The sequence below is a fragment of the Meyerozyma guilliermondii genome, genomic scaffold (genome assembly GCF_000149425.1).
Source record: "Meyerozyma guilliermondii ATCC 6260 scaffold_5 genomic scaffold, whole genome shotgun sequence".
Lineage (NCBI taxonomy): Eukaryota > Fungi > Ascomycota > Pichiomycetes > Serinales > Debaryomycetaceae > Meyerozyma > Meyerozyma guilliermondii.
The window spans coordinates 671,647-685,703 of record NW_001809796.1 but is presented as its reverse complement, the minus strand read 5'-3'; the positions used below and the strand labels follow the sequence as shown (position 1 = coordinate 685,703).

The window sequence follows — 14,057 nt, the reverse complement described above, 5'->3', positions numbered from 1 at the left end:
GCTCAACAATGGCTCAAATCGTCAACCACTACACATACAAGTTTCATATTTGATATCTTGGCCGTTATCGACCACGACGGATTATCTGCAGGACAAGAATCTCCAACTTTCGCTGCGTTTCGGCCCGCGCTGTTGTCATCATTGCTACCAATATGGCTGACTACAAAGCGTTCCCAGGTCCTCGTCAGGAAGGTCCTGCTCAGTTTGGAGATGCCAAGCTCTCGGGTCGTGTCATTGATGTCATGGCACTGCTTCCAGCTACGGTCAATTTCGAAAAAGACCACATTAAAGTGGAGGCAGCTCGAGGCAATCTGGCACTCTATTCGTCGTTTTTCTATCTCCAGCAACATACCGAGTGGGAAACACACTTGGTAGGCTGGGGAGGTGCTCCTGGCGGACTTTCGGACGAATTGGACAAACTGCAAGAGGAAGCAAGGAAGAAGGATGCTACGGCTGCGCTTCAAGAAGCATGTGGCAAAAACGTGCATCCCGTATGGGCACCTTCGAGTTCTGGATCCAAACCCAAATGGATGCAGTATGCCGATGATGTTCTCTGGCCGGTGTTTCATTATATTATGCCACAACCGTCGGATGGACGAGCAGAACATGAAGCATGGCGTGATTATGTTCGGTTGAACGAAATCATGTTTAACAAAGTCAAGGAGCTTTATAAGCCAGGCGACTTGATTTGGGTCCATGACTACCACTTGCTACTCTTACCGCAATTGCTTCGCATGGAGTTTCCTGATGCTGCCATTGGGTTGTTCGTTCATATTCCTTTCCCATCGTCCGAGTATTTTCGAGGAATTTCCAAACGGCTGCAAGTTCTCGATGGAATGCTCGGTGCAAACGTAGTGGCTTTCCAGAGCCAATCGTTTTCTCGTCACTTTGTTTCCTGTTGTGCTAGAGTATTGGGCCACGAAGTGGCTGCTGGTATAGTCATGGCCTATGGCATGAATATTGCCGTGGACTGTTTGCCCATTGGTATCGACGTTGACAGGATTGAACACGACGCTTTTTCGGACAAAGTAGAGCAAAAAGTCAAGGCTCTTCGACAAGTTTATGCCGGGAAAGCTATCATCGTTGGTCGTGATAGACTCGATAGCGTTCGCGGCGTTGTACAAAAACTCGAGGCATACGAGACATTCTTGGAAATGTACCCCGAATGGCGTAACCGAGTGGTTTTGATCCAGGTACTGCTGAAGCCTCAAGCGCATCTGATCGGACAAACTAGACTGGTGGCCCAGTCGAATCTGGTGCAGCGTAAGGTGGAAGAGATGGTATCTCGGATCAATAACATTTATGGCTCTCTCAACTATTCTCCCGTGGTACACTACCAGATGAGAGTTGACAGAGATGAATATCTTGCTTTGCTTCGTGCTGCCGATGTTGCGGTTGTTGCTAGCGTGCGCGATGGAATGAACACCACTGCTTTAGAGTATGTTGTTTGCCAGCGTCACACAGCAGCTCCTCTAGTACTTTCCGAATTCACAGGTACTTCTACGGTGTTGCAAGATGCTTCGCTAGTAAATCCATGGGATGCTGTGGGAGTGGCTCGTGCTCTTCACGATTCTCTCACGTTATCGGAGACCGAACGAGCGAAACAGGAACAACAATTGTACCTGCAAGTAACGTCCAACACGGTACAGCAATGGACTAATGCATTCATTGGTCGGTTAGTGAAACACACTCTGGAAGATGCTTCGCACCACACTCATCACACCCCAGCATTGGACCGTCCACTTCTTTACAAATGTTACCAGAAAGCATCCAAAAGAATCTTCTTTTTCGATTACGACGGCACTCTTGTTCCCATCGTTCGTGATCCGGCTGCTGCGATTCCATCGTCCAGGCTCAGTCTGCTTATAGATGCGCTTGCTGAAGATCCCAAAAATCAAATATGGGTGATTTCTGGCCGTGATCAGGCATTCTTGGGCAAGTGGCTTGGTGACAAAAAGATAGGGTTATCTGCAGAGCATGGGTGTTTCATGAGAGACTTTGGGAGGACCGAATGGATAAATTTGGCAGCTGAAACCGATATGTCGTGGCAAGAAGTGGTGGAAAGCTGTTTCCGTCGCTACACTGAGAAGACACCAGGTACAAATATAGAGAAAAAGAAGGTTGCTCTCACTTGGCACTATCGTCGAGCCGACCCGGAATTGGGAGTGTTCCAAGCCGAGAAGTGTCAAAAAGAACTCGAGGAAACGGTGGCTACCCGCTACGATGTAGAGGTGATGGCGGGCAAGGCCAATATCGAAGTTCGTCCTCGTTTCGTGAACAAGGGAGAGATTGTCAAGAAACTCATGGCTCTTCACGACGACCACAATCCTCCGGAATTTGTCCTTTGTCTTGGGGACGACAGAACCGACGAAGATATGTTCCGGAGTTTGCTTGAGGTACAAGAACAGTGGCACAAGTCCGACAAGCCGAAATTGTCGCCCAATGGATCATATGGAATTTTCCCCGTTGCTGTGGGACCAGCATCGAAGGAAACGGTTGCAACTGCGCATTTGAGCGACCCATCCCAGGTGTTGGAAACATTGGGATTATTGACAGGACATGTTTCTCTTGAAGACACTGCCGGTTGCAGCTGAGGACCCTGTATGCAGACAATTTGCATGCACCATTTTAGAAATAGATTCAACATTTTGTTCCGGCCGTAAGTTCGCACTGCTTAGTTCGGCGAGTGGCCGAGGTATAAAATAAGTTTATTTCACTTGATTCCTCTTTTTTATTTCTATGGGTATTTTTCGGTGGGGTTTCCGTGCCAACGTCAAGGTACATTCCGGAAGTGATTCCGTGGTTCTCAAGTCACGCAATGACGACAACCAAACTTTGAAAGATTTAATTGCAACAAAGGTCTCGCTTGTAGACCCGAGTAAAAAACTCTGGCTTAATCCACTTTTGTTTAATGGAACACTTCAGACCCTTTACTACGCCTCGGCAAAGTCCGACGACAAGTTTTTGGTTTGGTACGGAAGAGAACTCTACCATTTTGTACAGGGTGGAGTGTGCTCTTTTGACTGGGTAATTCCACCTCAAGATAAAGAAGAATTCGACAAGTTATACAAGGAGACACTTCCGGAGGGATTCCCAAGGCTTCATCCCCGTACCAGGTACTTCACAGAAACCGAATTGGAGAAAGTTCGGGCGGTTGAGGTCGAGAACAAAAGACCAATCTTGGCAGTTATTCATGGTTTGAATGGTGGTTCCCACGAGCCATTGATTCGTGATTTGGCCGTGTTATTGACCACCAACGACCACCAGGACAAATGGGACGTCGTGGTGCTCAATTGCCGTGGGTGCTGTCGTACAAAGATCACCACTGGTCAACTTTTCACCGCCTTGTCCACCGAAGATGTCCACGAGACTCTCTCCGAATTGCGCCGGCGGTACCCCAACAGACCAATATACGCCGCTGGATTCTCTTTCGGAGCGGCAATGCTAGCTAATTATTTGGGAGGACCTCATGAGAACAAGGTGGATCTCAAGGCCGTGAGTCTTGTGGGGTGTCCTTGGGACATGGTCGCTGGAGTCAGTCACATGGGACTGTCATGGCTGGGAAGGTACCTCTTTGCTCCTGCTCTCACCACTTTCTTATTCAAGTTGGTGAAGAGTAACTACGGAGAACTCCAGCGTCACAACCCAGAGTTTTTCACCGACGAATTGTTGCACAAGTTACGCACAGAAGTCAAAGCTCCAGACCAGTTCGATGATGTGGTCACCAGTAAGTTTCTTGGGTACCGGAACGCTTTGGAGTACTACAAGGAAGCTTCGCCAGTTCACAGAATCAGCGGTATCTCTGTTCCTACTCTAGTGGTAAATTCGACAGACGACCCCGTTACCACCTGTGATCTCCCAGTGGACAAGTTCAAGGCCAACAAGCACACTATATTGGTAGAGACCGATTTGGGTGGACATTTGGGTTATGTTACGAGCGATAAGCAATTTTGGTGCAGCAAAGTGGCCGAGCAATTTTTCACCGAATTTGAAAAATCGGTGGCATAGATTATAGAGATAGAACTACGAACTAAAATGAATTTAAGGACTTGACTATAGGTTTCATTACTAAGCCTGGACTTAGTTTTCTTCAGATTTTCCTCACATTTTCTTTGGCTTCTTCAACGTCCCTTTTGGTTCCTCTTGCGCGCGGCGCGGCAGCTCAGCCGCATGGAAGATGCCGTGGTGAAGGGATGTAATGCCAGGCTGCGCAACATCTGACGGTTATCTCACAGAAAGTGTTTTTTTACTTATTTATTTTCCAAAAACTTACGATTTATTATTGAAGCTTAGAGTCTGGCTGCACACAGAGTACACTGTCTAGTCGCTTGCAATAAATAGCAACTATAGATTAAGAAAGTTTGTGTTCTGATTGTGAATTTTGAAGTCACTTTCTAGACACAAACTGAAATACTCACAGGGGTTATACTATGGTCAAGTTACCCCTTTTCGAGCTCCGGTTGAAGACTAATCACAAAAACCTAATTCTAGTAAAGGGCAACGAAAATGAAGTGGAAAACGTGCCATTCCAAGGGTCGGTAAAGTTTCTGATTCCCAACGATATGCATGTCAAAAGAGTAAAGCTCAAGTTGGTGGGCGACTATAATGTTGATTACATGCAAAAAGTGCCCGGGGAAATAGTTCCGGATGCCATCATCGATCATTTGTGTGTGTTGAAAGCAAAATGGGCAAACTTGTTAACTGACAGTGCTGGAGTTATGGAATACGGAGACTATGGAGACCGGTTTATACGCATGCTGAAATTGGAGAAGAAGGGAAAAACTTCGACTCCGGATGGAAGCCGTCCTGCCGTTTTGAAATCAAAGTCACAATCATCAGTGGTGAGAAACCAAGTATCATCGCTTGTAAAATTACCCAAGAGTGGTGTTGACGGTACCCCATTTGCCGGGCAAAAAACCTCATTTCACCATCTGTTTCTTCTTCCTAAGGGAAACTACAACCTTCCTTTCAGCATTATTCTTCCAGCAAATGTGGCTGAAACAGTCGAAGGACTCAGGATTGGCCGCATTCGATACCGCTTGGAGTGCACTATCGAAAGAGGTATCTTTGACAAGCCAATAACTTTGGCGAAGCACGTTAGAATTGTCAGAACTTTGCATCCTCAATCACTCAATCTTACCGATCTGGTAGACATCAATAACAGCTGGCCCGGTAAAGTTGAGTATCGAGTAGAAATGCCACGGCGAGGTCTTGCCGTTGGATCCTCTGTTCCAATTCGGTTGGTGATCTTGCCTCTAGCCAAGGGACTCAAACTCAAAAGTCTTAATGGTTGTATTGTTCAACACAGTCATGTTGAGCATCTGTGGGGAAGGTCTCCTGAGTATGAGGAAATTATTGGCAAGCAAGACTTGAAAATCAACCCAGGACATGCCGAAGAAGACTATTGGGACATTCGAACCCAATTTCATTTACCTGAGAGTCTTTCCAAACTAACTCAAAGTTGCGAGCCGAAATCTGGAGCCATTCTGGTGAAACATAGAGTCCGCATTTCTATCCAACTCCTGAATCCGGGCGGACATGTCAGTGAGCTTCGTGCTAATCTTCCCGTCTACATATACATAAGCCCTAACAGCGGAACGGTGACTGGTACTCACTTGAATGTGGAGCCTGTTCACAGCAATTTCGTCGAAGATGGAGAAGATACTCTTTTCAAGCATAACACGCGAGAGCAGGAAGATAATAACGACATGGATCGAGAAGACTCGGCTCCGCCATTGTACCAGAGTCATGTTTTTGATAGAGTCTACAGCACCACCACGAGCCCCGTTGGTCTGGCTCCGACAAGTCCAATGCCGATCATACAATTGAGTCCCTCACAAGAGCCAGATAGTTACTTTTCTATCACCACCAGTGGGTCTCCTCAACTGGTCAGGTCACCAAGCGCAGGAACACCACTTCCTGATGTGCCTCCAATTTACGAGGACGCTTGTGACGAAGACGATGGTGAAGGTATCGAACTTGCACCCACTTATAGTGATGGACTGGGCACAAGGTCCATGATTATGAGAGCATACCTGGCAGAAGCAGAGGGTAAACGGTTCAAGTTGAAGTTGGGAAAAAACAAACATGAACTAAAAAAGGAAAAGAAAGATGACAAGAAAATCAAGACCAAAGGAAATTAGACTATAAAGGAGGATAGATTCAGGAAAAGATTATTAGATATAGATGTAAAGGAATTTAGAACCTTTTCAAGAATACAAAATAACAAGTTATTTGCTTAGAGTTAATAATGATTAAGGTCAAGATTTTGTCTGGTATCTTCCATGTATCTTGTACCTTCTCTGTTCTGCTACTCCATTCCTGCACACTCATTATCACTTCTCGCCGCGTTGCATCTTTATTTCTTAACACTCACACCTCCACGTTCAACATGTCAGTTCAGGTTCCCGTAACTGATCAACGATCGACCGCCACCATCAAGATTGCAAACTACCTCAGAGACAACAAAATCTTGAAAATGAGAACTGGTCTCTTGAATAATACCAATGACGTGGACTTTTTCAGGTTCAAGCGAATCATTCGGGCACTCACATCTGAAGATTATAAGAAAAAACAGAGTAATCCAAAGAACGAGCTTATTCCCATTGAGAGCGACCAAGAAGCTGCCAGAATTTTCATTCAGTTGGTTCAAAACCAAATAGTGACCCCGGTGGAAAAGCTTCATTACGCTGAAGTTAAGCAGTATAGAGGTTGGAAACCAGACCGTAATAAACCCACGTTGAAGCCAACCACCAGGGCTAACCTTGATCCTAATGCTTATTACGTATGGAACTACACCAAGCCAAACCCATACATGATGCTTTACGGATTTTTGATCTTGGCCGGTGCGTTCGCCGTGATCCTCTTCCCCCTCTGGCCTGCAAAAATGAAGTTGGGCGTATGGTACTTGTCCATGGGTTTGCTTGGGCTCATTGGTTTATTTTTCGCCATTGCCTTTGTTCGTCTCATCATATATGTGGTGACGTTATTGACGATGAAACAGGCGTTCTGGTTGTACCCCAACTTATTTGCTGATTGCGGAGTGATTGAGAGTTTCAAGCCCTTGTATGCGTGGGAGGAAGACAAGAAAAAGGCAAAGAAATCAAAGAAGAAAAGAGCCACTTCTCAACCCTCTGACACTGCAACCGGTACTACTACTGGAGCCTCGACCTCTAACGCAAATGCCACCCAACGCAGAGTTGTCCTCGAAGAAGTGGACGAGTAATGGGCAGTTTATAGAAGTACGGGAACATCTTGCTATCAAATCTTGTCTACCCTTGCTATTAAAAACCTTGCTATCAAAAAGCTAATATTTGCTCTTATCAATACCATCTCTGGTGTTCTGTATATTGTCTCATCACTTGTCCTGTTCTGCGAAACCCGAACCCTCCCCCACACAATCGATGATAAATGACCTTTGTTTCAACCAGGACGCCACCTGTGTCTCGGTAGCCACGTCTACGGGATACAGCATCTATAATTGCGATCCTTTCGGTGAATTTTATTCCAGCAAGGGCTCGGCTCGTGGCCCAAAGAATTCTAGTTCAACTTCCAACGACCATGATAACGGCGTGGATTCGTCTTCTGGAGCTTCAACTTCAAGTCCAACCGCGTCTGTCAAGTTGCTATTTTCCACTTCCTTAACTATAATAATTCCCCAGCTGGGTCAGCCTTCAGGAGACCGGTTGATGCGCATATTCAATCTTAAACAACGGCTTAAAATCTGTGAATTGACCTTTCCGGTGGGTATAGTCGGTGTAAGACTCAATAGAAAGCGGTTGTGTGTTCTTTTGTCATCAGGTCAGTTGTTCATCTACGACTTGGGATGCGTTAGATTAGTGAAAGTACTAGAACTAGATCCCGATCATAGCTTTGTGGGAGACTTGGCTCCGGATGATTGCTCCTACTTGGTTCTACCCATGTCCTCCGTCATCAAACAAACGGATCTTTTCAATCTCACCTCGGCAGGAACCGATGCTGAGACAAAATGCGATTCCACTTCCAACAAATCCACCCCTCAGCTTGCTGACCTCATAGATATCACCAGCAAGAACCAGTCAGATAAACTTAAACATCCTGGACTCACACTTGAAGAAATCCACAAGGATTCGCCAGGTTGGATCATGGTGTATGACACTCTCGAGTTGCGACCACGGCTCATTTTTAAAGCCCACGATTCTCCGCTAGCAAAGATAAGAGTCTCTAACGACGGTGCCAGCATTGCAACAGCGCTGACAAAGGGCACTATTGTACGAGTGAGTCGTGTAGCAAAGAATGGCGACGATTTACATCTTCATCAAGTAACCAACTTGCGGCGTGGACACCAACCAACCAAGATCACATCGTTAGCATTCAGCGCAGATGGCACCATCTTGGGTTGTGGTTCTAAAAGTGGAACTGTTCATCTATTTTCAATAGGCAAATCTCCAATGGCTGGTTCAAGCTCCAATGGGGATGGTACCGATGCTAACCCTGATTCCGAAAGTGAAGGATCGTCATCAGATCTTAACGATAACCTCAAGAGTCTTCTCTTAACAAACCCTGACCAAGAGCAAAAAGAAAATGATGAAAACATATACACCCATCTCAAGACCCTTGGTAAGAGCTCCAAGTTGATCAACAACCACTATACAAAGACATTCATGAAAAAGCTTCCATATAAGAACTACCTAGAGAATTTGATCTGGGAACCACCTAGGCGTTCATTTGCCTTTGTTAAGCTAGCAGAGCACAAGCCAGACGGTGCTCACATGGAAATTGGCATCACCAATCAATTTGTATTTTTGGCATCGTATCAAAGTGGTACCATGTACCAGTACAAAATTCCAACCGAAGTCGATGATCAGAACAGAGTAGAATGCCAATTGGTCAACAGATACACATTATGGAAGGACAAGTAGTTGCACCCAGTCGTACTGCACATTGATCTGTTCCACTCTCACCGAGTTTCTCATCTGCACACCCAGCCGGGTAAGGTCCTGAAAAACCACAGAAAGCGGGGAGTTTCATCCGTGGAAACGCTTTCTCCTGCACAGTTCCGGCATTTAAGTACCCCATATGCTTCGTATCACTAATAAGGGTGTTACTCGTGGTGTAACTCGTACATCCTTGAGGTCTTTTTCTGTTTCAAACATGGCAGCTGCTCACGCTGAAGATGATGTACTTTTTTCCAACCGTGACTTGGCACGGGTGGTTACTCTTAATCGGCCCAAGAAGCTCAATTCACTCAATACACTGATGGTGCTGAAGATAGCTCCTCGTCTTGTGGAATATTCAAAAAGTTCTGTGGCCAATATGGTGTTGCTCAATTCCAACTCTCCAAAAGGTTTGTGTGCTGGTGGAGATGTGGCCGAATGTGCTTCTCAGATCAAGAATGAATCTAACCCCGGCTATGCCAGTGATTTTTTCCAGCAGGAATACAATCTTAACTACTTGATAGCCACCTATCCAAAGCCTTATGTGTCGTTCATGGATGGTATCACCATGGGAGGTGGTGTGGGTTTGTCGGTCCATGGTCCGTTCAGAATTGCAACTGAACGCACAAAGTTAGCTATGCCTGAGATGGACATTGGTTTTTTCCCAGACGTTGGTACCACTTTCTTCTTACCTCGGTTGGACGACAACTTGGGTCGCTTTTATGCCATGACCGGTAAGGTGATGAGCGGAGTCGAAGCTTATTACGCTGGCTTCGCAACCCACTATGTCACCTCTGACAGACTTGACCAGCTTGCTACAAGGCTTGCAAACTTGCAGCCCCCAGCTCTCAATGATCAGAAACCTGCCGACAACCACTCGTCTACCGTTTCATCCCAGCGTGAATTCTTTGCTCAAGTCAATTCTGCAATTGAAGAATTTGCTGCCACCAGCATTGACGAAAACCCATTGACCGTGGAACAGCAAAAGACTATCAAGAATGCGTTCTCCAAAAATACCGTGGAGGAGATTTTGGCTCTGTTGGATCAAGATGGCAGCGACTTTGCTCTTCAAACTAAAAAGACATTGATGACCAAGTCGCCTACCTCGCTTAAAGTGGCGCTTGAATTGATGATTCGTGGAGCTGAAAACACAATCCGTGCACAACTTGAATTGGAGATGATTGCCGCTACCAATATCATGCATTTGAGGCCTGAACAAAACGACTTCGTTTTGGGTGTGAGCCACAAGTTGATTGACAAGGTCAAAGAGCCTGCATTCCCCAATTGGTATAAGCATCCTAACGTGAGCGAGATCTCGAAAGAGCACGTTGAAAAGCTTCTCGACTCCTCGATCCATACTGCCAAGTTGAGCCACCCACTTCTTCAGAAATTTTTTGGCGTAAACTACAAGGAATATCCTCACCATATGGGTTTGCCTAGCGCCAAGCAGGTTGAAGACTATGTGACTGGCAATGACGGATCCAACCGGTCTTATTTGCCCACCCCTGCTGAAGTGGTCAAACACTTTCAAAGGGCGACAAATAACAAGGTTGGTGTTCAGCAAAAAGTGGAGCGCATCTTGGCAATTCATGGAGAAAGCTCAAAGTACGATAATAAATACGTATCGTGGGTTAAGTAAATAGATTTAAGGTACATAAATTAAGCTTTTCTTTTGTGTCTAGTGTACATTTACTTAAACTTTTCTAAGATCAAATCCTCACCCATTTCCTCATAATCGCTTTTGGTCACAAACCAGTTTTCGAGAGCAATGTTGAGGTTATCGGCCTCCCCGTTGTAATCGTTCAACATGCTGGCCAAATTCGTGGCACCTTTCCAAGCACTAAACTTACGATCCCATGTATCCTGAATATCTCCGATATGATGGTTGCCCAAAGTGCCAAACGTGATGTTTCTGCCTTGCAATTGAGGTGCGAAAAGTTGCCCAGCGGAACGGTAAAGGTCATTTAATATTCTCTGTGAGAACCCAGTAGTAAGAGACGAGCCACCGGTGATCAATATATTACCACAAAGCTCGCGCAATACTTCACCAAATTTGTTGGGAGTTTGATGTTCCCCAGCAAGAGAGCCTTCGAGGGTTTTCAAAGACGACAAGATCAACGTGATTATACCGTGGGTCAGCGGTTTGTCCATTGCGGGTTCTGGAATAGCGACACCAGGAATTTGATAAAGTTGTGGTTGAAACAACGATTCCATCAAGTCTATCTGTTCTCGGTAGACAGAGACATGAGAGCCATTGGGGAGTTGGTAAGATTTTGGAGTCACTGGGTATTGGTACTGATTAGCAGCGCCCTCTGCAACTGAAAGCATCGATAACTTGAAATCCTCAAGGGCATAGTGTGATATCTGGTAGTTCTTGAAAGACTCGGTTGCCTTGGTTGACAGAAACCGTTTGGGTAAAAGGGCATCAAGCCCACCATATTTCTGTAAGTAGTTGAGGGCGTGTAAATTGGCAAAATCACCTGCAAATTTGGATGAAAACGAAGACTTGGATTGAATTATACCATCGAGAATTGGTGTGACAGTAGCATTCGACGAACCAACATCTATGACCAAACCTGTTGATTTGCCTACATGGTACAATTGGACCAATGGCGTCTTGACAAGCGAAAAAATAGGTACCTGCAAAGTTTCAAATGCAATTTGAGCCGTCGCCATTTTGTTTTTTGGTGTGTTCCAATCATGTTGTGTTATCATCAATGGATATTCTTTAGGATCGACTCCATTTTGGTTATCCATATGTTTGTAAATATATTCCCAGTTATGCGTGATGTTTTCAAAGTTGTATATCAATCCGTTATCCATTAAAGTCATCACTTTACAATCGGGCCGACTCGATATTTCCTCGTCGCCTACTATAACTTTACCTTCGGAATCCACAGCGTAATTGGAGCTGAAAACGAGTGAGGGGAGATCCTCCAGGGCAAATCCTGCCTTGGTGGTGTGCGATCCATTGTCGATCACCACCGCTGGTGCTGTGTATACCATCAGTGTTGATTGTGAGAACCAGAAATTTCAACACCTTTGGATGGTTTATATGCAGTTTTTTAATAGCGCGAATGGGTACAAGAAGTCAGTTGAATTGGCAGTAAGCTATTGTGCAATATATAACAATAGAGGAAGAATGGTGGTCTCAATTTTTCATTTTGAGAGCCTCATTTTCCTTGCGTAGAAGTCCAATTTCTGCCAAAAGTCCCAGGCGATTTCCAAGACTCACCATTCGAAGAAGCTGTTCATTCTCAGTCTGTAACATGGAGATTTTAGTGACAATTTTATGTCCGAGCTCCTGAGGGTCATGTTGCCCAGAAATGGTTGGATTGCCTGTTGCGCCTCCAAGTGCAACACCAACCACAATGGCCTCTAACATGTCCTTGGTGTGGTTCAATTCGTTCTTTGTTTTCGTAAGTGTTTTGTAGGTTTCATTGAATAGCTGTTTGTAATTTTCAGGGAGCACCAAAGTTCCAGGCGACGCAGTATCGTCTTTCTCCAGTTCCATGGAGTCCAATTGTTGTTTGCGCAACGTCTTCATTGCTTCGATTTGAGCCGTAAGAGATTTGATGAGTTGTTCCTTCAATGCTAACTCGTTCTTAAGCTTGGAGGTATCCCGTTCCATTAAGTCTGTATCAGAACGAACAGTCACGCAAGATGTCCTGTGGGTGTAGGTGGGCAGAGTGTTGATGGTGCTATTTGAGACCTGATTCGACGATGGTGACGTGTAACTGGACCGGGGGCGATAGTTCTGTTCGGAACCGCCAAAATCAAGCTCATCATCGCCATTAAGAAACGACCGAGGAAGAAGGCTTTTTGATGTACTACTGTGCATCAAATCGCTTGCAGCAGGGGCACTTGTGTTGTTTGTGGAGGTAGCATTGGATTCAGCGGAAGGAAAGTAGCTAGGAGCATTCATGTTCATTTGTGAGGCAGGAAGCTTCTGGTCCCAAATAGAGTGGGAGTAGTTTTGCACCTTCAAGGGATTTTGTCCCCAAACGTGGCCAGAATCGTTGGCGTTTTTCAAATCATTGGTGGAAGTTGGCGAGTATACAGAAACGCCCGGGCTAGGATATGAGCTATAAACACTTGAGGCATAATTATTGTTACCGAAATTGTTACCAAAAGTATTGGAGGCATAGGAGTTCTTGTTTTGTTGCATGTTGTCGAAAAATAGAAGGAGAAAAAGGGTAAAAGGGGGAAGTGCCAAATTTATAGTTGGTGGTTGCAAATGTGGATCTAGGGGACAACCCTGCGGGGCTCTGTGCAGGTTGGCTGCATTTCCTAAACGGGTTGGGCGCCCAAGTTCTGTAATACGAGGATGTTTATAAGGGCAGACTTACGGCAATTCGTAAGCGCTTTTTCCTCTATTTTTGCGATTGGGGTCTTGTTCCTGAAAAGTGCATTAAAGCTTAAACAAAAAAATTAGTTTAGGTTTCGTCTCATTAAGTTTCATACCAGTTTCTTCTGTTCATTATATCATGATGGTCTATTCTAATCTAGGCTATAGCACCACCTCCTATCATCTGTCTCAAGATCATACCATTAGGTGAAGCCAACACTCGCTGTGGCAACCCTAGAATACGATCTTCCAAATGGGAACCAGTTAAAAACTCAAGCATCGTATCTGTGAAATGGTTACAATTATTGTCGAAAAGATCATATTTGCTTGCGTGGTACTTTTTGTCTTCCCTAACATGAAGCTCTTGCAAGAAATCGTCAAGTATGTCTTTGGTGACATAGGTCTCACCCATATCTATCACCTCTCGTGGCGTGCCGTATTTGGTTGTTCCCGGACTTGCTTCCTTTATTCCTTGGTCGATATAATATTCTTTGCCATGAACAACAGTGGAAGTGTGGTAGATTCCATCAAGAGGAATTCCTAGTATTGCAGGTGCATACACGGCTGCAAGTCCATGAGATAGATCATACACATAAACCTTGACTGGTGCGGGGGCATCTTCTTCTTCTTGTGTCATGATTATTTGACACCGGGATGTTTTCAGGTAAACGTTACAAATCTGGCGGCGGCCGCCCTATTTTATATTCCACTCGATTGCCACCACCGAGTTTCGCTAACAGTGTGCATCCAGTGCACCAGGTGCTTTGTGGATGTATGAAATTTTTCTCCACGCA

The 14,057-nt window shown here is 45.2% G+C and overlaps 9 protein-coding genes across 9 annotated transcripts; 6 read left to right on the top strand and 3 right to left on the bottom strand. All coding sequences in view use genetic code 12, as the record gives it.

The window, feature by feature from the left end:
• Positions 1 to 152: 152 nt before the first annotated feature.
• TPS2 (trehalose-phosphatase) lies at positions 153 to 2,594 on the top strand (the record flags this gene model as incomplete). Its single annotated transcript, XM_001483542.1, has 1 exon — positions 153 to 2,594. The coding sequence occupies one exon, from the start codon at positions 153 to 155 to the stop codon at positions 2,592 to 2,594; it is 2,442 nt and encodes an 813-aa protein (XP_001483592.2).
• A 145-nt stretch (positions 2,595 to 2,739) lies between these two features.
• On the top strand, positions 2,740 to 4,008 carry EHT1 (medium-chain fatty acid ethyl ester synthase/esterase; the record flags this gene model as incomplete). Its single annotated transcript, XM_001483541.1, has 1 exon — positions 2,740 to 4,008. One exon carries the CDS (start codon positions 2,740 to 2,742, stop codon positions 4,006 to 4,008), a length of 1,269 nt encoding a protein of 422 aa, XP_001483591.2.
• A 422-nt stretch (positions 4,009 to 4,430) lies between these two features.
• On the top strand, positions 4,431 to 6,143 carry PGUG_04319 (uncharacterized protein; the record flags this gene model as incomplete). The annotated part of the gene is made up of 1 exon (XM_001483540.1): positions 4,431 to 6,143. One exon carries the CDS (start codon positions 4,431 to 4,433, stop codon positions 6,141 to 6,143), a length of 1,713 nt encoding a protein of 570 aa, XP_001483590.2.
• Positions 6,144 to 6,250: 107 nt separating this feature from the next.
• Positions 6,251 to 7,225, top strand: SEC62 (Sec63 complex subunit; the record flags this gene model as incomplete). The annotated part of the gene is made up of 1 exon (XM_001483539.1): positions 6,251 to 7,225. The coding sequence occupies one exon, from the start codon at positions 6,251 to 6,253 to the stop codon at positions 7,223 to 7,225; it is 975 nt and encodes a 324-aa protein (XP_001483589.2).
• Positions 7,226 to 7,403: 178 nt separating this feature from the next.
• PGUG_04317 (uncharacterized protein) lies at positions 7,404 to 8,900 on the top strand (the record flags this gene model as incomplete). Its single annotated transcript, XM_001483538.1, has 1 exon — positions 7,404 to 8,900. The coding sequence occupies one exon, from the start codon at positions 7,404 to 7,406 to the stop codon at positions 8,898 to 8,900; it is 1,497 nt and encodes a 498-aa protein (XP_001483588.2).
• Positions 8,901 to 9,057: 157 nt separating this feature from the next.
• EHD3 (mitochondrial 37S ribosomal protein mS47) lies at positions 9,058 to 10,554 on the top strand (the record flags this gene model as incomplete). The annotated part of the gene is made up of 1 exon (XM_001483537.1): positions 9,058 to 10,554. One exon carries the CDS (start codon positions 9,058 to 9,060, stop codon positions 10,552 to 10,554), a length of 1,497 nt encoding a protein of 498 aa, XP_001483587.2.
• Positions 10,555 to 10,604: 50 nt separating this feature from the next.
• On the bottom strand, positions 10,605 to 11,921 carry PGUG_04315 (uncharacterized protein; the record flags this gene model as incomplete). The annotated part of the gene is made up of 1 exon (XM_001483536.1): positions 10,605 to 11,921. One exon carries the CDS (start codon positions 11,919 to 11,921, stop codon positions 10,605 to 10,607), a length of 1,317 nt encoding a protein of 438 aa, XP_001483586.2.
• Positions 11,922 to 12,066: 145 nt separating this feature from the next.
• On the bottom strand, positions 12,067 to 13,083 carry MUM2 (Mum2p; the record flags this gene model as incomplete). Its single annotated transcript, XM_001483535.1, has 1 exon — positions 12,067 to 13,083. The coding sequence occupies one exon, from the start codon at positions 13,081 to 13,083 to the stop codon at positions 12,067 to 12,069; it is 1,017 nt and encodes a 338-aa protein (XP_001483585.2).
• Positions 13,084 to 13,420: 337 nt separating this feature from the next.
• PGUG_04313 (uncharacterized protein) lies at positions 13,421 to 13,900 on the bottom strand (the record flags this gene model as incomplete). The annotated part of the gene is made up of 1 exon (XM_001483534.1): positions 13,421 to 13,900. One exon carries the CDS (start codon positions 13,898 to 13,900, stop codon positions 13,421 to 13,423), a length of 480 nt encoding a protein of 159 aa, XP_001483584.1.
• Between the last annotated feature and the right edge of the window lie 157 nt (positions 13,901 to 14,057).